This window comes from Anser cygnoides, chromosome Z, assembly GCF_040182565.1.
Source record: "Anser cygnoides isolate HZ-2024a breed goose chromosome Z, Taihu_goose_T2T_genome, whole genome shotgun sequence".
Lineage (NCBI taxonomy): Eukaryota > Metazoa > Chordata > Aves > Anseriformes > Anatidae > Anser > Anser cygnoides.
Window position 1 is genome coordinate 24,099,397 of NC_089912.1, and position 24,128 is coordinate 24,123,524.

Below are 24,128 nucleotides of genomic sequence, written 5' to 3' on the forward strand. Positions count from 1 at the left end.
AGGGAATGAAGATCTTGCATTGTCATAATCCAAAGCAAATTGAGGTGTAACTTTCAATCACCTTCTTATTATATTACACTTTTGCTGGAAGTTCTTTGAAAAACAGATGCACTTCAGAAGTGTATAAGTGTAGCTACATACCAAAATGCATTAATAATGTGCAATAAATAAGTATGTAGTGTACGTTTGACCCCAAAAGTGCTTTCTAGGATTAACAGCTGAGAAAGAAGTGACCTGAAGTTTGAAATAGCTTCCTACACTGCTTTGCCAACAACAGATTATCTCCTCCATCCTTTTGTCACACTTCTCCTATTTACAGTCACAATTTTTATATGAGAAATTTTTTAATGTTCTCTTGGCTCCCTTTACTATGCTGACAACAAGCTCTTATATGATGTTTATAAAGTAAAAATAAGCAAAACTAAGAAGTTTGACATTTGTATAAGATTAGACTTCTCACACATAGATATTCAGCTCTCACGTTGCCACAGGAGTTGTTCAAAATGATGTCCAAACTTATCATTCTACTCCAAGCATACATTGCTTGACTGCTACAAACAAGTACCATAGGATTTGTTTAAGTTTACTCAGACATATGGCCTTCAGCACTTCCATCACACATCATATACATCATTCACTAGACTATATTTACATAGCATGCAGGACTGGCCTGTAGACACAATATTGACATGACCGCTGATTCCTCTACTCGTGAAAAGACATTAGTCAACCGTGGCAAGGAGAACTCTCCTAATGCCCTCCCATTCTGAGTCTCTGCACCTAGAACAAACAGAGCACCAAAATTGTGGAGTTTCCAGATGTGCCTGCAGAAGCTCTGTTGGTTCATCACACCCCTACCATTGCCTCAAGAACTTTCTCTTTGCTTTATGAACATCAAAATTATTACATTGAATAGTGGAAAATGATTATCTTTCCATCCACAGAGGAAATTCTGGCCACAGAATTTATCCTTTCAGCACATCTCTTATAATAATTCATCATCAAGCTCTGAGAATACTCTAGGTGACAATCTGAGAAGTCATCTGTCAGGTCTCAAAGATGACTCTTAAGAACTGTGACCCACAAAACACTGCAAGGTCACAATTGCACGTGTCCTATAGTGCCTCTGTGAGCTGACAACATCGATACTGGCATTGAAGCTCTCAGACTTTCATATTCCAGGATCTGCTTCTTTGACAACAGACTCAGTATCCTAAGAAAAAAATATTATTTTATAACTTTAATCTAGCTTCCTTCATACTTGTTATGGCATCCCTACAGAAATAATGTTTCTCTGCAGTCCAGATCATTGTATTCCATGTTGGAAGGAAATCTACTAGAAAAATGAAGTATTTACATACTGCCAATAGAAAACAATTTAGGAGTTTGGACACTAGTTCTATCTTGAGATCTCAGATATCTATCATCTTGGCTTTCTAAACCCTTAAAAATCCCTTAGCTGTGTACTTTTTTTTTTCCTGCCAATCTCTATCTGATTATCCTTCTCTGCACCTAGTCCTTCTACTGGAAGTCATTCAGTATTTTGCCATTGACAGTCACTTAATTGCAAAAAGGCTTTCCTCATGTTTCTTCCTTCACTGCAAGAACAAACCTTGCAAAATATGACTGGATATATTACTGGGTCCCCATTTGAACCCCATGCAATATATAAAACCTTTTCTGCTTTTGGAAAGAAAGAAAGGAAAAATAAAAAAAAAAAAGTCAGCTAATCAGCAAACAAGATAAATACCCAAAATGGGATATATCCACAAAGATAGCCACAAATGCCAGTGGCAGCACAGTCATGTGTCATGTCCCAGAATATTAAAACACCTTTTAGGTCACAACCTAAGGTCTGCATAGGTCATCCCTATCTGAAGTATCTGCAAGCTTACATCTATATTAAACACCTATCCAACATGTTTATCATGCCCATATTTCTATGGATGAATACTACAAGCCTTGGATGTTGCAGGACCCTAACATTTAACACCAACAAACCAAAACCCTTCTCACTACAATCTCCTGAAGGAGTGAATTTACCATATTCCTTACAAATGAGGGGTGGTATTTTAGAATTTGTTCTGAGCTCACTGGAGGTTGGCGTTATGCCTTTAACTGTCTAGCTTTGACTTGCAGGTGTCAGTCCTCTGCCAGCCATAGCAGATTTCTCTCCAAGAGCCACCAAGGCCTTTGTACTAGCTGCTGGGAGGCCATTATTTGGTACTTCTTTTGGCAGGATTGTGCTTGTGTTTGACTCCAATCACACATCTTCTCACACCAAAACATTGTCTGAAATTCTCAAAAAATAAACCATGGAAGTAGATGCACTCAAAGAAGTAACGTTTTATTATCTGATGGTAACTGATGTTCAGAAATGCCTTGCCCATCTCCATTTAGTCTGTGTTCAGGTGTCAGTGTCAGCCCTGAATTCTCTGGTGGCAACAGGACCTTGATCAGCATTATGTATGTCTGTCATGTCCGCTAGGAGAGGGATGCTCAGGATTAGCCTCTGCAGATGCCAGCCCTGTACGGACTGTCACTTCAGTGACAATAATTAACCACCCTCATCTGGATCAGTTTTCTTGGGCTTGTCCTCCACAGGAGGTGGCTATATTGCTTCTGGCTATCAAGCTGGCCCAGCTGCCACTAGCTCTCACCCTCCAGGTTCGTGCGTCAGAAGACTCTGACAAACTGCCTTGCTTCAAATGCATTGGCTGCCAGGCACAGAGCTAGACCATTTCCGAGACCTCCATCTAATGTAAAGAAACTCCTTAGTTTTAAGTCTTCCTTTAACCTTTCTCCTTTCATTTATTACCCGTGGGGACTGGGCGTAACTCTAACAAAAGTATATCAATGTAACTGAGGAGGAAATCAAGCTGTTCAAGGAAAAATGTGCTTTGCATAGGTCTATGTCAAATAATAATGTCCATAATTTGAAAATCACTGCACCCTTAGCAGCTGCCACTACAGTCATGGAGCAGTGGGATTTCTGCAGAGAACAGCATGGATTAAACAGTGACGTTATTCAGGACAGTGACTACATTAGCAATGTGGCAATGAAGGATGCCCACCTTCCACCTTTGCCTACAAGAACACCACATTTTCTTTTGCATTTCTTGTCATTTCTTCCTTATTTTAGTGGCATTTAGGAATGCGTTAAAATTACACTCTACTAAAATCTTTTCTATAAACAATGATATTTTGAGGTATGCTCTGCTTCCCTTTCATACATTCTTTGCTGACAGCATGAATGTCATGGTATGCTAAGGTTCTGCTCTTGCTGTCCCAACAATTGATGCTTGTTTAGAGACAGCAGCTTGAGAGGAAGGAGGCTGTGTGAAACTGATGGCACATATGTTATCGGAAAAGATCCTTCCTCTTAAATGCTCTTCTGCATAACATAAAAGGAGTTTGCAGGATTACAGTAATATTCTAAGTTTCAAAAAAATTGAGGGGAAAAAAAGTTGTTTTTTTTTTATTATCATTTGATGTTTTCCTCCACAGAATCTTCAGACTATTTTGTGTTCTCCCATCTACAGTGTTTCTGTCACAGCAAAGAAATGCAGTTCAGAGCAGAAGCTAGATGGGATATTTCACTTGAAATTTTAAGTGGCCTTAAAAAAAAAAAAAAGTGTTTTTTTTTTTTAATATGGTCTTTTTACATCAAAATACAAAGTTTCATCAGAAAATTTGAACCTCTCTCTTTGTTTTATTTCCCTCCTCCAGCTTTGCCTCTTAAAAAAGAGGACAGTTATCACTTTCTTTGTGTTGCGACAGTGTTGGCACAACAGTGTTTCTCTACAGATAAAATGTGCAGGGGACATGTCTCAGAGAGATATTCCAGAAGTCTGTTCCTCCTTGGGAAACACTTTAAATATGTGTGATATGGAGTTGAAGTATCACTTCCACTGTCACCCGAGTCATGGTCCAAGGCACTTCTCAACCTGCTAATAATGAGCCTCACATTGAAACTACAGAGATGCTGGACTGCTAGGTAAATGATACAATACAGTCACCTCTGAAATGTAATGAAACCAAACAGCTGTCTACTCTTGCTATTTATTTTCCCTTGTTCTCTAGCACCTGAAAAAACCTGCCCCGGAGATAATAATGCTTCTTGGTGTCAAACAGCTTGGGAATCTGACAAATGTCAGAGGTGAAGAGATGTTTCCCCTGCCAGGCCCCTTGCCTTGATAACAGAGCAAAGGTCTGTTTCAGCTCCTATTCAAAGTGTTTATTTAACTACTGCATTTCTTTAACATTGGACAAGCTGGCCTCTACAACACATTGACTAACATTTTTGGAAAGAAAAGAGCCTTGTCTCGCTAAATTATGTTTGTTGTGTTGGAACTTACTCAACAAAGAAGAATGGTAAAGGGCTGCAATTGCATTAGAGAACAAATCTAAGGCCAGCTTTCTGGGATCGCTTTGAACTCTCACTCGTCATTATTTTATGCATCTGATCTCCTTTGTGCTTATAGAAGGAAGGGAAGAAATGCACATGAATCTTGCCTTTAGGGCTTTTAATCAAAGCTGCAACTTTCCTGATTGCGACAGTGGATTTTCAAGCTCCAAAGCACTTTGGTAAATTCAAATCCCATGATCCTGTGGGCTGTGAACAGAGCTGTCTGAAGCTCTCTTTAACAAGAAGAGCCTGCTCCCACTGTCAGGAAAGGGAAGTAAGTTTCAGGGCTTCTGGGCTCTCACGGCGCTGCACAGTGCACGGTGACAAGGCACCGCAGGCTGTGGGTACAGACTTGTGCATTGACCGAGGCCTCCCTCCTCAACCAAAGTGCCCGTAACAATCACAAACTTCTCAGCAGGCTTTCTTCAGATCCATCTACTGCTGAACCGAGTAACAGAGCAATTTGTGACAGATGCAGCAAAAGAGGCAAAGGGCTGGTCATCTCAGTATGTCCCTACATACAGCATGGCTGCAGCCTCCCAAAACATCAGAGGCACACCTGCTCTGAAATTGTGGGTAGCAAACTCAGGCTGAAATTGTGATGAAGCACAGAAAGAGTAAAAGGTTGGATTTGTAGCTCTAGCAGTAACTCAGCCAAGACTTCACTGACTACAAGGCCAAGTTTGGAATATTTTCCCCCTCTCTGCTACCCTTTCTGCCTCGATGCTCCACACTGCCTCCACATTCATGAGTTTAGATCTCCAGCCAAATGTTGCATACTGATTTGTCACTGTTACTGCTACAGGGACAGCCTCTGCGCTGGCTGCCAAACATAAACATAAGACCCCCAGCAAGCACAGAAAGAATCATAGAATCACTCAGGTTGGAAAAGACCTCCAAGATCATCTGGTCCAACCATCCCCCTACCACCACTGTCACCCACTAAACCATGTCCCTAAGCACCACGTCCAACCTTTTCTTCAACACCCCCTGGGACAGTGACTCCACCACTTCCCTGGGCAACCCGTCCCAATGCCTGACTGCTCTTTCTGAGAAGAAATGTCTCCTCATTTCCAACCCAAACCTCCCCTGGCGCAGCTTGAGGCCATTCCCTCTAGTCCTATCACTGGTTACCTGCGAGAAGAGGCCGACCCCCAGGTCCCCACACCTTCCTTTCAGGTAGTTGCAGAGAGCAATAAGGTCTCCCCTGAGCTTCCTCTTCTCCAGACTAAACAACCCCAGTGCCCTCAGCCGCTTCTCACAGGACTTGTGTTCCAGGCCCTCCACCAGCTTTGTAGCCCTCCTCTGAACACTTTCCAGGGCCTTGATTTCCTTCTTGTAGTGAGGGACCCAAAGCTGAACACAGCACTTGAAGTGCGGCCTCACCAGAGCAGAGTGCAGGGTGACGATGTCGGGCAACCTGTCACGGGGAAAACCCAAAATGGAGCCTGCACCCTATCCAGCGGTCGCCGGGGTGCACTTGGGGCGATGTGTCTGCTCGTGTGCCGGGCTGAGCGTCTCCCCCCTGCCCTCCAGCAGCACCAGCCGGCGCTCACGGACACAATACCGCACCCGCTCGCAGGCTTTCCGCCCGCGCATCCCGCAGCCGTTACGGCCGTCGGGCGGCAGGGCGTGTAGCCGCGCCCCGGCGGAGCGGGCAGGGCCCGCACGCGACCCCTGACGGCGGCGCGTGGCAGCACGGCCGCGCGCGTCACGTTCGAAACGGGGACGGAGCGCGGGCACCAACGGGAGCGCGGCGCGCGGGGAGGGCGGGGCGGGGCGGGGCTTCCCTGCAGGGGCGGTGCCACACGGAGCCGTTGTTCTTTGAGGGACAGCGCGGGCAGCCAATGGGGAGGCGAGAATGCAGGCGGCGCGGGGGGGCGGGCGCGGGTCGTTATGGCGACGGGTGTGGGGGGGCTCCTCCCTTTGTGCGGGGCCCGGCGCGCCGCCATGCCGTGCTGCGTCGACACCGGCACCGCCACGGCTCCGCCGGAGGAGGAATAGGGGAAGCAGCAGCAGCAGCAGCAGCAGGAGGAGGAGGAGAGGCCGCCGCCGCCGCCCGATGCCGCCGCCCCGTCCCGCGGAGCTGCATGGACGGGCATGGAGAGCGCTGCGCCCTCCCGCGCCGCCGGGGCTGAGCCGCCGCGCCGCCCGCTGCCCGCCGCCCCGGGGCTGCCGCCGCCGCCGCCGCTGCTGCTGCTGGCCGCGCTGCTGCTGGCCGTGCTGGCGCCGCGAGCAGGTACCACCGGACAGCGCCGTGCTCGGGGGCGGTCTGCGGGGGTGCGGCGGCGGCTGCCCGCCCGGTGCGGGCCCGTCCCGTGACGTGAGCGGGCGGGGGGAACGGGGCGAGCCGGGGAGCGGTGTGCGGCTGGGGGGTGCGGAGGGTGCATGCCCCTAACGCCAACCCCTGTGCTGTCACCCCGGCCTCCCTCCGCTGCTCCCGGCCCAGGGGTTCGGGAGCGTTTCAGTGAGGCTGCTGAATCAGCCCGGGGTTATGTCGCTTCGACGACCCCCGCAAAAAGTGGGAAGTGGTGTGAAGACAGCGGTCTGAGGGGAGGGAAGGGAGTATCCGCTACATATATCGCGTTTTCCCTCTTGGGAGAATACGGTACTGGCTTTTTCTCCCCTTTGTCTTATTACTGAATTACACCATAAGAGGTATTGCTATTGCGGTGTATGGATCCCTTAGCCAGCAACTTGAAATTCAAACTCTGGGTTTTCCCACTCTTTAATCCCAGAAAGCAAGCAGTGAAGCTATGGTAGTGCCAGAGAAATAAAGCAAATCGAGCCGATGGCTTGCCCGCTCCCCCAGGTGTGTTATGTGTGTGGGGGGTGCTTCGTTCAGTCCGTTTCTGTCTAAACCCGGATCTCTTGCCACCTTTACCACATCCTTCTCAGGCGCAGGATTCTGTTTAAAAGGTTCAGTAACCATGTAAATGACTGAAAAATTAAACGGAGACTTGCATATTGACTAAGTGATTAACTTAAGCACAGAATTGCATCATCACCTTGATATCATCTGGAAAGAAATGCTGGGCTCGTACTTTGCTGGAGTTAATGCTTTCAATTTGTTGTTTGCTATTGTGTAGATGGAAATGAAGTCATGCTTGGGTCATCTCAGCCTTTCAAACCTCTTTATTGCTGTCTTTCTGCCTCATAGCCTTTTTTTTCTCTAATACAGTGTCTTCTCAGCAAGCAAGCACTGTAATCTGTCTTCAAGATGTTTTCTTCAGCATATGTGTGTGTAGAACAGGATTTTGCTATGCCAGAGGTTTGCTTGATTTTTTTCTACTTTCTGTTTTGTGCTTAGGTGACTGCCAGCTGCAAACACCTTGTCAAATTCAGAAGTGCACCACTGATTTTGTATCCTTAACTTCACATCTAAACTCAGCTCTCGATGGCTTTGATTTGGAGTTCTGCAAGGCCCTGCGAGCATACTCTGCCTGTACTTATCGCAATTCCAAAGTATGCCGTGGAAACCTGGTCTACCATTCTGCAGTGCTTGGGATCAGCGACCTCATGAGCCAGAGAAACTGTTCCAAGGATGGACCCACGTCTTCCACCAACCCTGAAGTAACCCACGATCCCTGCAATTACAGTGGCCACACAGGAGCCAGTGAACATCCTGGAGGGGAGAAAACTACCCCTACGTACCTATTTTGTGGCTTGTTTGGTGATCCTCATCTGAGGACTTTTAAGGATCACTTCCAGACATGCAAAGTAGAAGGTGCTTGGCCTCTCATAGACAATAACTACTTATCAGTGCAAGTGACAAATGTGCCTGTGGTCCCAGGATCCAGTGCTACTGCTACAAATAAGGTATGGATTGTTCTTAAACACTGTGTATGCATGCAGAAGTAGAAGGCCAGGACAATAGAGTAAGTCACTCAGCCTGTAACAGTTAAAGGAGTGTTGCAGCTCGAGAATCTTCAATTAGGTAGTCTGAGAAATTAAAACTGCTAGGCTTCTCTTCTGGAAAAATTGCTTCTTTTCTCAGAAATAAAACAGCTCCTTTTTTTCCCTAGGCTCCACCCTCCTTCCCCCCCCCCCCCCCCCCCCCCCCCCCCCCCCCCGATTCACCGTACATATCACAATATAAACATTTAAGAATAATAAATTTGATCTTCAAAACGGTATCAAATTGCAGCATCTGTTTCCCTGCACTAGATAGACATTCTAGGCAAGGAAAAGGGAAAGACAGTCTTTGCTTTTCTTAAACTCTGTAAGTTGTATAGCCATAACGATAGAGAACAAAAAAACATTGACAAAGTGGCAAACATATGATTACCAAGATGTTGAGGATTCAGAGCAGGGAGAAGGAGGGGATCTGCAGAGAACTGAGAGGAGGTAGCAGAAAAATTACATTAACGCCAAATGGTTGTTAAAAGGTTTTAGTGCCCTGGCTCTAGAAAGAAGCAGCAGCCTGAAAATCCTGCCAAGAGTATATATACCTTTTCAGACAGGCGAGGCTTAAAATGGCTATCAGCTGAACCACTTCAATTGGCTAGAGAAGGAAAATGTGTATTGATAGCATATGTCATTTCCTTCTTTTAAGAAGAATACTTAACTAAAATACTTAGCTCTTTCTGCCAAAGGCAGATAACAGGTATACCTACAGAAGGAAGATGAGATACAGAGCATGAGCCTTGCTGGGATGTCCTTAGATTTACCTTGAGTCTGGAGTAAAAAAAATGCTCTGAACTTTTGAAGGTAGCTTTTCATTAGTAAATGGAATGACTTGAATGTATGTTTGAAGCTGATGCTGCCACCTGCCTTGTTTGCTTTTTGGAGTGAAATAGCCTTTGTTTCCACTGTGGTAGTGTAGCTCTTAGAGCCTAATATACCTTGATCCTGCAAGTACAAGATTATTTCAAGATTATCTGTACTGGAGAGTTTTCACTGTATTGTTAAGTTCAGAGGTAGGTGGGAGGGAGCACATTTTCCAAGGAGATGACTGTGCAGTATTATTAATCCGTGAAAATCAGTCATGTCACTGCATTTCTGTTGGGTTCTGAGATACTGACGTATGTAATGCTTATATCAGTGAAGCAAATTTTGGCATTTGAGGGAGGGCAAAGGTTGGACCAATACACTACTGAAATTCAAAATCACCTTTTCCTAACTTGTTATTGTTCTGCAAACAGTCTGTATTGTAAGTGAGTTCCTAAGGACTGTAAAATGAAGGAACGAGACGACACTGAATATGCTTTGCAAAAGAGACTTAGACTTAAGTCTTTCTGAAATCTGCTCTGTGGCTTTTTTTGCAAGATGCTGAAGTACAAGGAAGTTCTGTTTCATATCTGCAGTAAGCTTCTTCCCTCAGTTTTGATAACTTTTGCAGGAAGTTATTTCCTTACTCATAGTGGTAAAACTTGAGAGCCTTTCTGTGCACAAATAGTGTGGCTGGCCCAGAATGGGATGGTAGTATATAGATGATGATATCTTAACATTTTACTGGCCACATTCTAGATGTGATTGACTACAGCAGCATGCTATGCTGATAAATGTATTCTCATGCAGATAACTAAGAGGAGAACTTAAGGAGATAAATACCTGTACATACTGAGAAGTACATGTATCAAAGAATCTGCCTTCTGTCTTTGCTTCTACTCTCAATGTTTTTTGTTTTATTTTTGATCTGCCGTTCTGGAAAAGGTGATAATATTTTTTTTTCTTATAATCATGGTTCAGTATTCCTGCAGGTGTACAGATACAGCTGACTACAGAAACAATTAAATGAAATAAGATGTATGACATAGGATATCAGAAATGTGTTTGATAGTAGCCTCTGTTACCTGGTATACAGTCCTTGAGTATTTCCTTTCTTTGGCAGGTAATCAAAATTTTATCAGTTCACCTGTTTGTAGAAAATGAAGGTTTTTGAGTGCACAAGTAATTTAGCAAGATAAATTTCAATACCTCCAATGCATTGTTGTCTTAACTCCTTGATTTCTTTATGAAGCAGACTATTATAACATATACAGGAAAGGCTTGTTAAAATTGCACTACCACTATTGCACTGATGCCTGTAACATTTTCACTGCAAGTGCTCCACTTGGTGATGGTGGAATGTCTGCTGCTGGAAGTATTTTCCTTATTTTGGCTGTGGGTACATAGCTTAAGGTATCTTTAAAGAGCTACCAAAAGAATTTCAGTGAACTTTATTTACAAAGTATTTCCTCCTAGCTTAAAGCATACAGATCCATTGTTTGCCTTCTCCATAAGAAAAGCTTCCAGAATGCTATGCATCATTAGTCTTGTTTTCGTCATTGCCATTATTTGGATTTGTCTTTATTGGGAAATAATAACAAAGGTTTATGCTGATCTTAAATTATGCAGAAGCCAAAGCAAATACTAAACTGCTAACTAGCCTACTTCAACCACCCTAGAGCAGACTTAATGAAAACAAAGACAAAAAGAATAGAGGTTTTAGTTTATCCTGAATGCTCATTTATTAGGGAAAGTAATTTTCCATAAATAGTAATTTTCCATAAATAGTAAATTTTCCATAAATTTTCCATATGGAAAGCCATAGGAATGAAATGTTGTATCCTCATCCTATATACAGTATGCTTGTGAAAATGGCTTACTATCATTTAGACTTACAGGTGGTTATTGCATTCAGATTTATCGTAGCTTTCTGGTGTACCAAGTTTTAAGGAATCGGCAATGAAGTGATTATTATTTGTAAAGTTGTTCTCTCACTCCAAAAACTACGAGACTTGAGTGACCCCAGAAGTCTGAGGGCTATCCAGTGAGTTCATAAAGGAGAAGAGAATGCCAGGAGGACACTTTAAACAAAGAATGCAGAATAAAAATCTGTTCCCCCCTACTTACTCTGTGCATCTGGCCGGGAAGTGTGGAAAGCTGTAAGACTCCTCCTTTAATTTCTTAATTGGAAAGGTATGTCCTCCAGTGGGAGATGTGTAAATATACACAAAATACTTTTGGCAATTTTTTGGTAGGTGTTTTGCATATTTCTGTTGCCCATAGGAAGGACATCTGTTTATCCAGAGTGAACAAAGCTATTGTATATTCTGTGGTTCAGCTGAAACTTGCAACTTTTTTGGGTTTTGTTTGTTTGTTTTGTTGTTGTGTTTTGTTGTTGTTGTTGTGTTTTTTTTTTAGCTGGTCTGTTCTGTTTATGCCTCTTGGCATAGGATTGCAAGGCCTTTCAGATCGATAATAAGGGATTGTCACCAAGTAACTGTACTTAGGACAATTTCTTTCTGGCAGACTTCTGTATGAGTTTTGTGTAGGTTGTTGGCATCTTTATATCTGACTTCTTCCAGCTGTAGACACAGAGCTCTGCAGACTTTGAGGGGCTTTCTGAGAATGGATGTAGGGGGCTGTAGAGGGAGCAGGTAGGAAGTATGTTGGAGAATGTGTTAAATAAAACACTTTATTGTGTGCTTTATATAAGGGTTACAAGGCTTCCATCAATATGACAGCTGTTGTCTGTATCACTAGTGCAGTTGTCCCAAATAGCAAATGAAGCAGGGATACTTGGACTTCCCTACCAAAAACTTTCCTTGCTTGCAGTAATTGGAAATTAACTAGTTTTTCTTAGCTAGGCGCTTTGTAGCGGATAGCTTGAGAGTGAGAGAGTGAATGGCAGGACAGAGAAACTAAAACAAATTGGCTGTGGAAAACAAAGAGCTCTTACCACAGTGGATTTACTGAGCATACAGATTTTAACCTGAGTATCGGCTGTGTTAGCTGGGAAGTGTTCCTTTTCTCAGAGTCAAAACTTTTAAATAGTTCTTTTGCACCATGGTTTCTGTTGTTTTTCAGGAGATCAGTGCAGACTGAATACTTTGTACTTACTCTTCAAGTAATATTAAAATGCCTGTCTTCCAGTTACGCTTCAGTTGTTCTTAAGTGGGAACATCAGATAACCAACCATGTGTGATTAATTTTTTCATCTTTATAGACATTCTTCCTATTGGTAAGGTAAAGTTGAATTTGGCTTTATTTCTCAGAAGTACGTGCTTCAGTTTTGTTGGAGGACATCAGTTAAAAGCTGCTTTATCCATGAGGTGAAGCTGATTCCACTTCCTATTATCTTACAGTGTTTCATTTCAGCGATTGAAGAGTGGAGAGGACTGCGAGCAGAAGGGGAGAGGGAAGGGCCTGGGGTTTTGCAATCCATGCACGGTAGAGCTGTTCTTGGGCATGTAGTTGGGCATAAGCCAATCAAATGATTCAGCAGGTAGCTGTGCACAGCTTGAAAATGCAGGTGCAGAAGCACCTGCAGTGGATTTGGGATATTTCTGAAAGGCAAAGGCCTGACAGTGCCTTTAAGACAAGCCCTCTGTTCTCATGGCAAGAGCCTCTTGCCTGTGCCTCGACTAGCTGTTGAATGTCCCCTGAGCTGTGTCTGCACTGCAGTTAGGGCAGATTGAAACCTCCTCTCAGGTTTAAACAGTGTGACAGGTTCTAATTTAGAATCCTTTTCAAGCATTACAACTATAAATCTACACCTGTTGGTGTGCTTTATTTTTCTGTACCTGTTTTTTTTTTTTCCATGAATAGTCATCTTCATAGAAGACAAGGTAGAAGAAATAATAAACTTCTACTGTGCAACTGTGGTTAGGGCAAATTGGTGCTTTGGTTCCTAGTAATCTTTTGACCATAACCAAATGATGGTTAGTTCACAGCATGTGAAAAGAAGTAGGGTTTTTTGTTATGAATAACAATGGATGATAGAGAAGCTCATGAGAAAGGGATGTTGGCACCATCCTGGTAGCAAGACAGGCAGTGAATGTAGTTTTGAGGTTAGCTTCTTAGGCAGAGGCTGCAGAAGAAGATACTGTCTGCTGGGTGCTGTGTTTTTTGGTTTGAGGGATTTCCTCCATGCTGTACAGAAGATGCATATGAGCTCTTTGGTCTTGTGTTTTCTCTTGGAACTCAGACTTGTCAGGGAAATGCAAAGCTTCATTTCTGACACAATTTCTTGCATCTATCTCAAGCCCTAGCTCTGTGCTTGTGTATCCAGCACATTCCTTGTGATCCTGTCCATCAGGAAAACTCATTTAAATCTGTCATGGACACATTCCCTATGTGCAAAGCTTTCCTAGGGTTACTTTGATGTGCAGCACTGTTTGGGACAGTCTCAGAAGAACAACACAGAAAAACAGCCACAGCTTTCCTGGGCTTGTTACTCTCTCACTGCAGTGGAGGGAGAGGTCCACTTGAAAAAAACAGGTAGAATATTTTAGCTACTGTTCACATTGCTGTAGGAAGTAAAGTTGTGGATAATTCTGAAATCGATTAACACTAGGTGTGAAATGGTTCTTGAGTGATTTATGAACAGTAACTTTGAGAAACGCTTTCCTAAGTGATCTTGTCTTTCTTCTTGGAAATCCAGTGGTGGACTACATCTTGTATTCAGATCGACTTCCTTTTTATTTCCGTTGTGCATGGAATCCATGCACCTTCTCCTCTGAAGTAATTAACATGTGATGATAAAATGTTACATGGTGCTGCTGTAGGTGACCAGCAGTCTGAAGAGGGATTGCAGTATTTTGTTTGTAATATCCCCAGCCCTCATTGCTTCCAAGAATTTGACCCCAGCAGCATTCCTGAAGCAGTCCTTAAATCTTTCCTGCCCTGTCCCAAGACCTCTTGCCTTCATGTCCCTGCACCCCAGTATGCATGAGAGAAGCAAAATGTCTTTTGGACTTGCTGATGTCCTTGAGCTACAGCTACTTCAGCTAATGGTGCACCACAGAACATGAGTATATGGAGAGAGAGCTTCTGCTGCCTAGTGCTGTCTGATGGGCTGAGCAGTTGTTAACATTTGGGAAGCACCTTTTGGTTTTGTTTCATCCAGAAAGGCATGCCATGCATCTTAAAATGCAGTAGCATGTGATGTAACCTGTAGTTAGGATGTTGAATCCAAATTTTACAATGAATCCTTTTGGTTTTACTTTATTAAATCTCTCTAGTTCTACCTTTTGGCATGGGCCATTATTCAGGTGGTTTTCTTTGGGTGATAGTTGGTTTCTGAGATCAGTGCACATGATTCACACCTGTTGCGGGCCTCAGGAAAGAGAAACTGTGAAAATTTCAGTTGCAGATTGGAAGGTTATTTAATGCACTGGGTTTTAAAAAGTATATCATTTTAATTATATATGAACTCTGAAAGCTCTTGGATGTCATTGCAAGAGCGTTTTGGAAATGTCTGGTACACTAGGGAGTTGTCTGCATATGAACTCGTAAAAGCTACCTTACGCGTATCACATAAAGTCCTTCACTGGCTTCCCAGGGATATTTGAAGACCGCTGATCTAATATCATAAAACTTTCTGCTGAAACATCTTCTACCTATTCTCCAGTGCTTGATGAAATTATTACTAGAGCTATCGGGGCTGTATTTTTCTTGAGTTTCCTTCAGATATTTCCAGAGTCACTGCTTGCTCAGTAGGTCGTGTCACCTTCTTGCATGTGATACTTCATGTGTGTTTTCTAATATCTGGATGAACTCTCTTTTTTTTGTCAGCCTCTTTCCTGAGGAATTTTGCCTGCAGTAGGCATACAAGTAAGCACATGCTAAACTTGTTTGAGAAAGGAAAAAATATGACATAGTCAAAAATGTCACATTGAAAACTTAAACGGGAAAAGCTTTGCAATCAAACTTGCCTCATCTCCTTTTGCAACAAGCTCTTCAATATCCCTCAGTACCAAGTTATAAGATTGAGGTAGGAACTGGTGAGATAAGGGAAGGACCTTAGCCTGGGCAGAGAGAGAATGGGTTCAGAACAGCCTTGATGAGAAGCAGCTGGGGCTGTTTTTTTTATGAGAAGCTCAACATGAGCTGTCAATGTGCATCTGCAGCCCAGAAAGCCAACTGTGTCCTGGGCTGCATCCAAAGAAATGTGGCCAGCAGGGTGATGGAGGTGATTCTCCCTGCTCTCGTGGGACCCCACCTGGAGCATTGCATTCAGCTCTGGGGTCCCCAGCACAGGAAGGTCATGGACCTGTTAGAACAAGTCCAGAGAAGGGCCATGAGGATGATCAGAGGCCCGGAGCACCTCTCCTATGAAGACAGGCTGAGGGACTTGGGGTTCAGCCTGGAGAAGAGAAGGCTCCGGGCAGACCTTACAGCAGCCTCCCAGTACCTATGAGAAAGCTGGAGAGGGACTTTTTGTCAGAGATATAGTGATAGGACAAGGAGTAATGGTTTTAAACTGAGAAGGTAGGTTTGGATTAGATATAAGGAAAAAATTCTACACTCTGAGGGTGGTGAGGCACTGGCACAGGTTGCCCAGAGACGCTGTGGATGCCCCATCTCTGGAAGTGTCCAAGGCCGTGTTGGATGGGGCTTTGAGCAACCTGGTCTGGTGGGAGATATCCCTGCCTGTGATGAAATTAGATGATCTTTAAGGTCTCTTCCAACCCAAACCATTCTGTGATTCAATGACCTTACAGATCTCTGGTTGTATTGATCTGGCTGATGGATTAGATCAATATGATAGGACAGAAAATGCAATATCCAAACTTAATGTCTTGAGTCACAATGTTTAAATATGGTTGTCCGTGGCAAGTCTTAATGGTCTCTTTGTTGATTCTCTTTAGGAGGCATCCGGCATCCTTGCAAAGTATGTGGGGGCCTTTGTTCACTTAGGTGTTCATCCCTCATTCAGCATGAAGCGTTATGGCTGATTTTTGCCTTAGGGTGAAAGCTTGTGTTCTCCCTCTCTGAAGTCTCAAGTCGTTTGCATTTTGTTCTTTCAGAGGTAGGAGTTTTGGAGAGAAGACTTAGATGCTTCCTGGTAGATTTCGCTAGGTCCCTTGTTTAACTGTTCTATGAAGTAGCCAGTTCTGTCTGTCATTAAAACCATTACCTCTTGTTAACTCCAGATTTGCTCTGTTGCTAAGCAGACGTGGAGCTTTACTTCTGTTGAAATGTAAATCATTCTTTCTTTGCAAAGCAACACAAAAGTGTCCCGGGAAGTAGCTTCTTCATCTGAGCAGGCTGAGATAGAAATCTGTTTAATTGAAACTGTTATATAAAATACAACACCTGATTTACTTCATGAGGCCCTGGATTGTGTGCAGAAGTACTAATTGCTTTTCACATCTCAAGTATCTCTTCTCTAGGTTGGTGAGTTTACTTCAAAAAGCATAAAGATGTGAGGTGGTCTTTAGAACAAGAAATGTGCTTGAACATTTTCTGAGTCTTGATGATAGGCATTGAAGCTTCGCTTAGCTGCGGCTCACAGATTTGTTTACCAGATCACTTGGCTGATGACGGTCTCGAACTAGCTGTATAACTGATTAAAGCAAAGGAAAACTGTTTGAAAATTCCAGGCAGCACCAGCAAGAACATATGGAATGAAAATAGCTAGTGCTGTCAGTGTGGGTGAGAGACAGACACAGACTGAGTGTGTCAACTAACCGGGACGTGCCAAATACTGAAGAACAATGCAGTACTGTTTAAAGTACGTCTGCATACTCCAAAGGAGGAATTATTGCAGTGGAAGGAGGGAAAAGGGTAGACTTTTGTCTTTTACAACTGGCATGGAGAGGTGAGGCTAAAGAGATTAGAGGTGTTATTCAAATTGTCTGTAGTGCAGCTGTTTATTTAACCTCTAGCTCTGACTTCAAAGCAGAGTGGTAGGAAACAAAAGCTGTTGCGCAGAAGTGTGCAGGCTAAGTGAAATTATAATGTGAGGTTGCTATAAAGTAGATTTTAAGGAAAATTGTAACGTTAATTTGAAATACCTTCTAATGTGTTCTGGAATACTCTGAATCTTGTGGCACAGTGCTTAAATGAGAGACTAAGTAATTTTGATGTAATCAATCAGTCAAGGATGAAAATAATGAAAAATATTTATTTTTGGTACAAAATATCCTTTGACCTTTTCAAGAAATCACTATCTCCTCTGCTTCAAAACTGTAAAGGAAGAAGCATCTCTGTTTGTAACATTTCTATGATTGCTCATTGTACTTTTATTTTTGAAAAAGCCACTAGGCACTCTGAATTTGGTCTGCCACATAGCCTGTTTATTCCCTTCAAGTAAGACTGGAGGACCTACTCTTTCCTTTATGGCATATTCAAATAAGTGCTAAGGTTTAAAAGGCCAGTCATAATCTTAAAAGACTGAGTAATTGCTTTGTACTTGTGGTTTTTATGTTGGAACTCACCCTTCAAAGGCATGGCTTGGAGCGTCTCTCAGTGTTGCTTTGGTTCTCCATCAGCACATTACCTAGCAGCAGCAGACTGAAGTGTCAAATCTCCCAGCTCTTGGGAGTGATGAATCCAGGAGCCATAAACACTTACGTGACTAGTTGTTCTTCCTGCTCGTGCATCTCATCTCAGTGCATGTAGTGTTGGTGGCTGATACAGCACCAAATACATCCATGCCTTTACAGCAGTCTCACCCTGCTAATCCTGGCAACACCTCCAGGAAGTGACAAGTCCCCGTCAAAGGTCACACAGTCACTGTGAAAGAAATGGTGAGAATATTGTGAGTGAGGGAGGCTGAATTCTTGTGGTCCTTTCTGTGCTTTCACACAGTTCAGTCCAGTTCTGCTCCGGTGGCTAGTAGTGCAGGAATTATTTGGCACATACACTCCACTGCGATTGCAGGATGCATTCCAAAGTGTTAAGAAACCATCAGGCAAGAGGGAGTTGTGATGCTTAATTAAATATACGCTTTTCCTTTCCTGACCTTGTTGCAATTACCACATGCTAATAGTGTTGCTTCCAGGCCAACTTAAGAACAAATTTAACAATTGCCACCTGGGAAAATATTGCTTTAAGCATGTGTGCAGACTGTTTTCTGCTTAGGCATGAGTGCGGATAAGTGTCAAGGTCTGGACTAGTAAGCAGTCCCAGAAAATCTCAACTGCAAAATGGAAAAGTGATTCAAATGACTTTTTTTTTTTTCTCATGATCACTAACCTTTGTTTTTTTTTTTTTTTCTTCTCTCTCCCCTCCAGATAACTATTATCTTTAAATCATACCAAGACTGTACGGATCAGAAAGTATACCAAGCAGTGACTGATGACTTGCCTGCAGCTTTTGTTGATGGTACAACAGGTGGAGGCGATGGGAACACCAAGAGCTTGCAAATTGTGGATAAAGTCAGTGGCAAATACATCGAAATGCATGCCAGATATATTGGGACCATGGTGTATATACGTCAGCTTGGGCGCTACTTAACGCTGGCCATTCGCATGCCTCAAGAGTTGGCCATGGCCTACGAGGAGAGTCAGGATCTGCAGCTGTGTGTGAATGGTTGCCCTTCAAGTGAACGTATAGATGATAGTGGCCACTTGCCTTTACCCGTGAGGGGCCAGTCGCTCCCTCAGGTAGGCAGTGCTCATCCCCGGTCCATGTACACACTGGAAACTGCCACCACCAAATGCAACGAGAAGATGCTGGTGAAGGACATCTATTTTTACTCATGCGTGTTTGACCTGCTTACCACTGGTGATGCTAACTTCACGGCTGCCGCTCACAGTGCCTTGCAGGATGTGGAGGCATTGCACCCCAGAAAAGAGCGCTGGCATATCTTTCCCAGCAGCAGAGGGGGTGCTGTGGGCAAGGGTAGCAAATTCTTTGTCAGTCTTGGACTTGTGTGCTTGATCCTTGTTGTGTTTTTGTAGGTGTTGTTGTTTTTTCTTTGTCTATAACAAAGTTTTGAAATATATATTGTCATAATATATTGAGTAAAGATGAGTATATATGTATATACAATGTATATGAAGGGATGTTTTGTCTTGGGACACCCACCAGATTGTACATATTGTGTTAACTGTTCTCTTGTATGTTGGATGTAGTATTCTTTGTATCTATTTGTTTTGCAGTTGGTGAAATGTTTTATAATGTCCCTGCATTGGGACCTGATAGAAAGCACTTTATTTTTTATATATTAAATATTTATGTGTGTATCTGAGTAACTATATTATACATATACAAATGTACATACAGTACTCAGTGCTCTGCCTAGCTACTGCTTGGTTTAACAGATTTTTTTACTGTATTAATTCATGGGGATATTTTCTACGCTTTCTCTTACTGTAGAGACAGCACCTCTCTTGTCCTGTAATGATGTCCATATTTTACTGGGTTCTCTAGTTAAAATAATTTAGAAAGGAATCATATTCTGTCCTAATGGTCCTCCCTTCTTTGGAGGGAGAGAGTGAAGTGCTTCCCATTACCTCAGAAGACCATCTTGTACAACATGATTTACAGAACCTTCTATGTAATTCTGACATTCCCTACTTCCATGGCATGAGTTTCAAAATAAGCTAAGTGAATGTGTTCAAGTGAGACTTACGTAGCTTTGTAGAGCCATTGGAGAGATGATTTTGAAAGATACTAACGGTGTACTTGTGTAAGCGTGTAACATTTCCTCTTCAAAGTAGCTGCTGCAGATGGTTCTGCCATGGAAGGTTAAGTCATTCTGCACTTAGGTGTTAATTATATCAGTATATTAAAAAGGGGGGAGGGAAATGAGGCACCTGACTACTGCTGTTACTGAGGAACTAGGAGAAGAATGATTTGGTGGCTTAAAGGCTGGTTTTACATAGTGCCTTAATCTGCTGCAAGAAACTGCGGTGTTAGTGCATGCTACAGTAACTCCAGCTGCAAGACAGGCTTGTTTCCCTCTTGAAGCTATTCATCTGAGGTTCATTGGACTGATGCATTAGCCCTGCTCTGGGAATAAGACCCAAGTAGCATTTGCCTTTGCTAAAAAAAAAATTGAGCTCGTGTTTGCTTTGGTGGAGGGAGATGGACTTCATTCATGCAGCGAAAGCTCATGTTTTTTATGAAGACTGTTCTGGCAGGGTTGGGGTTATTGACTGGTATGGACAGCAGTTGTCTTCTCAAATGAACTAATTAATTCCTTTCTTGTATGTGTAACCACATGCAGGTGTTATTCTGGGAATACTTGAGATGAAAATAGTCAGAACTGAGTTAAGACAATGTGAAAATTTGTTCTAGGCTAGATCCATTGGCAGCTTGTTCTGTCTAACTGTCTGATGGTGCTGTTTGAGCTGAGCTAGACTTGGGGATTTATGTTGTCTGATTATGTGGTTCCCAGAGTTGCATCTAATGGTGACAGGCTTCTCCCTGTTTTGTGTGGCTGAGCTTCCTCATCACTGCTCTGAATTTAAAGGTCACGTGGCTGACAGCTGATGGACAAGCCCAGCATTGCTGCGGTGATGCATGTACTTCTGGGGCAGACACTATAAACTGAATAATTCCTCTCCCTAGGTCCTGTGTGTATATACATATATAGTATATATGTATATGGGCAATGAGTTGTGAGCCTCTCAGGTAAATAGTATTTCAGAAATAGTATTTCAGTATTTCAAAAAAATTCAGAAATGTAGTACTTCCCCTAAAGAGTTTTCAATTTTCTTCTTCCCGCTGTGGGGATTTCTTGAGAAAATGTTATTTGCACATATTCGTTCTTGACGTCTGCCATCGCCAAGAGAACTTTAGTTAATGCCAAATGTGGATATTTTGAAACTAGTGAATGTTCTCTGGAGAGGACTTAAACTTATAGCGAACATTGTGGTTTGTTTGTTTGTTTTTTTTTTCACATATGCTCCAAATGGTTGTCTTTTAGAAGGCTGCAGATTTTATTTTCATGCTTGGAAACCCCAAATTGTGTCAGTCTTTATAAAGTCTTTTAGATACGGTTCATAAATATACCAGTAAATATATGTTAGTGTGAAAGAGTGACTGTGCAGTGTGTAAATACTTTAAATTATTATGATAGAAGAATAAAGTTGCCTGCCCTGCTGAGGAATGCCTGTGATGTGGTGTTAGTGACCCCTGGTGGGGTGCAGGGAAACTGTGAATATGGGTTAACCCACTGGGCAGGCAATCTATAAGCAAAGCCCTGATTTGTTTCCTAGCCATCCTTTGTTGCACAGGAATGTGGTGAGTGCCATTGCCATACTGCGTGGCAGATGCCTGTTCCTCCTCTGCTAGATAAGCTGCATAGTGAAATCTATGACTAGCCACTGCAGTCCACGCCAGTTTATTGAAGGCACTGTGTGGGAAGCCAACAGCAGGAACCATCTCTTCAGGATTCTGCTTGCACACTTTGCAGTGTTTGCAGAGGTACTTAGAAGAGCTTTTAACATGGTGATCCTGATACTGAGTTCATCTTGATGGGTCTTTAAAAAATCCTTTTTAAAAGTTACTGGAGAGCTCTCAGATCAGAATAATCTTGGAAGAGAAAATTATCTGCTGTGAAACTGAAGAGGAAACAGGCATCAAAAGCATGAAAGGTACAAAAGAGTCCATAAGACTAGATAACTTTGTATAACAAGATGATTTGGTACATGGGTGCTGTAATATTTCAGCTGTGAGGCTAATCACAGTTTGAAGGAAAACTGAAAGCACCAAAGCTTACAAAGTTGTATCAGACACTAAGAATAAACACAATGAATATTGTTTTGCTAGGCTTCTGTTACAGTTAGAATTTGAGGGGTAGGAGGTAGATAGGTCTTTGAAATGCTTTGTGGAAAAAATGGCTGTAGGAAGCAAAGGGAGCTTAAAGTATGTTTATGTTCAGTGTACATGAGAGAAGACCTTCATATCTGTAAGAGCTTATTTTCAAATGTGTCATTTACCACAACAGGCTCTGCAGAAGGCAATATAGCTTTATCATCAGTAATTTAATAACAACTAGTAAGCTATTGCTGAAGCTTTCTTTGTCTTTAAAAAGGTAGCTGATGATTTGGATGTCAGTGGCTTACTTAAAAGATTATTTTGAGTCTCTTCTAGAACATTTTTAACCAGAGTATTTCCTAATCCTGTGCTAGCAGAGCTCTTAACAGCAGCTGAGGGTAGTTCTCTGTAGTTGGGACTGATGACTTCCCTAGGAAGCACGTCACAGAACTGAGCAGAGTACTGGGTGCTTAATCTTTCATTTTTGTATATACATGTGGTTTCTGAAGGAAGCCTCACCTTACAAAAGGAAATGGCACACTCAACTGACTGTCAAACCAAAAATTGCCTTTTTCTCTCCCACTTTTCATGTCCTGGAAAACCTGGTTGGAAGAATAGGCTGCATAGAGCACCTATAAAGTGGGACACAGCCTCATGAAATGCACTGTCTGAGAACAATCTGCCTTTCAGCTGAGTTAGGCCCTCCAATATGTAAGCACATTAGTGCATTTCCTTTGAAATTGATGCTGTTCTGCCAGAAAATAAGTCCCCAACTATTTACAGTCGCTTACCTTAGTGTTATGGATACCATGTGTTTGTTGGATTTTGAGGATGTGGAGTGGCTATTTGCTTACATATACCCTCACTGAAGCAAGCAATGTTGCAAGCTTTGCCCCATCTCATGAGTGTTTTATTAGGGGACATACTTAAGAAAACAAACAAATGGCTTGTGGCTTTCCTCTCTTGTGAGACTCATAGCACAGTTTGAAATCTTGCATTCATTTTCTTCTTCATGTAAGTATAGCTGAAGTTTTACAGTGAAGCTTTCATGCTTTGGGTTCTTTTAATTCCTATATGTGTCTTGACTGATACAAAAGTGTATTCCTTCCTGTCTTTCCCTATTCTGTCTATTCCCTATTCTACAGCTATTAAAGACTGCTACATATAAAAAGCCTAGACGTGACTAGTAATGACTCCTTTTTTTTGAAAGGTGTTCTATGTTGTTGTTTACAAGCTAAACTTTCTTCTGTGTCATGCTGTTAGTTCTCTTCATCCATATTCCAAACATCTGAAAATTATGTGGGCCAGTGTTGTTTATTAGATTTTATCATTCTTACTAATTAGCTTGTTTTAGGGAGCAGCATAGCCACAGATCAAGTACAGGTATGCAGGTAAATTTGTGATGTTGCTGGAAAACAATTGTAGCTGATCTGGTTCAGAATTCTTTTAATCTGGCTATGTTTATAAACCAGACTTCATTGAATTAAAAGCTGCTGATTAGTAAGTCAACTACGACCAATAAGACTGATTAGAGACTTTGGGTACATCATGCCGGGGTAATATTCAGAGATGATATCTAGCTATAAAAAAAGACTTCTACCACATGTGGATTGTCAGTAGTTTTATTTATAAGAATTATTTTCATGATTATTGCAGTTTTAAAGTTTAATTTCCACTTTTTTTTTTCTCCTACACCATAACAGTAGAAGAACTACCCTTTATATATAGGCAATGTGTAGTTTTTATTGATTACAACCATGTGATGAAGGCTGGATCTACAAAAGATTCTATACACCTAGTTGGTGTGTGAAGTATTTAAATCCAAAACAGATTCACAGTCTTCTCAGCTTGAATCCAGAGGTTTCTCTAGGTTCTGTACCTCTCTGTTTTATTAATCCGGTAAAGTCCCTCAGGGTGGCTGTATTTTTGCCACCAAGCAGAGTAAAATAACATGGTCTTGAGGGTTGTGCCTGCACCCTACCCAGATTCACGTGGTTCATCTGCCTAGTTCACTTAACAGGGCTTTTTTGGCAGGTAATTGACCTGCTCACTCCTCATGCTTGGCAGATGATTGTAGGAGTTGCTGGCAAGCTGAAATTCCTCCTCTGCCTGAGCAGATATGATCTTTCACATTTTATGGTAGTGATCATGCCCTAAAAGGCAGGAGCTATTCTCAAATAAATGCTATTCTGCTTTGCTTCAAAGTGACACCTCTGTCAAAACAAGGCCTTAGGTGCCTTGAAAGAGGCTTGATGCGTACAACACTAGGTAGTTATTTCACCTCAGTTCAACAAAC

At 42.5% G+C, this 24,128-nt stretch overlaps 2 protein-coding genes and 1 long non-coding RNA gene across 3 annotated transcripts in view; 2 read left to right on the forward strand and 1 right to left on the reverse strand.

Moving 5' to 3' along the window:
- Positions 1–6,360, reverse strand: part of LOC106043736 (uncharacterized) — a 31,457-nt gene extending 25,097 nt beyond the window's left edge. Inside the window, exon 1 of the mRNA XM_066988215.1 lies at positions 5,795–6,360. Coding sequence (XP_066844316.1) covers positions 5,795–6,360 — 566 coding nt within the window. The remainder of the gene's footprint in view (positions 1–5,794) is intronic.
- The window catches only part of LOC136789032 (uncharacterized), a 761,292-nt gene that overhangs the window by 205,578 nt on the left and 531,586 nt on the right, over positions 1–24,128 (forward strand). The gene's annotated exons all lie outside the window — the stretch shown is intronic.
- RGMB (repulsive guidance molecule BMP co-receptor b) lies at positions 6,296–23,008 on the forward strand. Its single transcript, XM_048054138.2, has 3 exons — positions 6,296–6,647; positions 7,719–8,227; positions 18,358–23,008. Exons 1-3 carry the CDS (start codon positions 6,509–6,511, stop codon positions 19,024–19,026), a joined length of 1,317 nt encoding a protein of 438 aa, XP_047910095.1. The 5' UTR covers positions 6,296–6,508; the 3' UTR covers positions 19,027–23,008.

Excerpts from the sequence above, each read along its gene's own strand:
- RGMB (XM_048054138.2), top strand. The coding sequence starts at position 6,509 with ATGGAGAGCGCTGCGCCCTCCCGCGCCGCCGGGGCTGAGCCGCCGCGC. Across the intron at positions 6,648-7,718 it reads CGTGCTGGCGCCGCGAGCAG|GTGACTGCCAGCTGCAAACA; the intron begins GTACCACCGGAC and ends TTTTGTGCTTAG. Across the intron at positions 8,228-18,357 it reads GTGCTACTGCTACAAATAAG|ATAACTATTATCTTTAAATC; the intron begins GTATGGATTGTT and ends TCTCCCCTCCAG.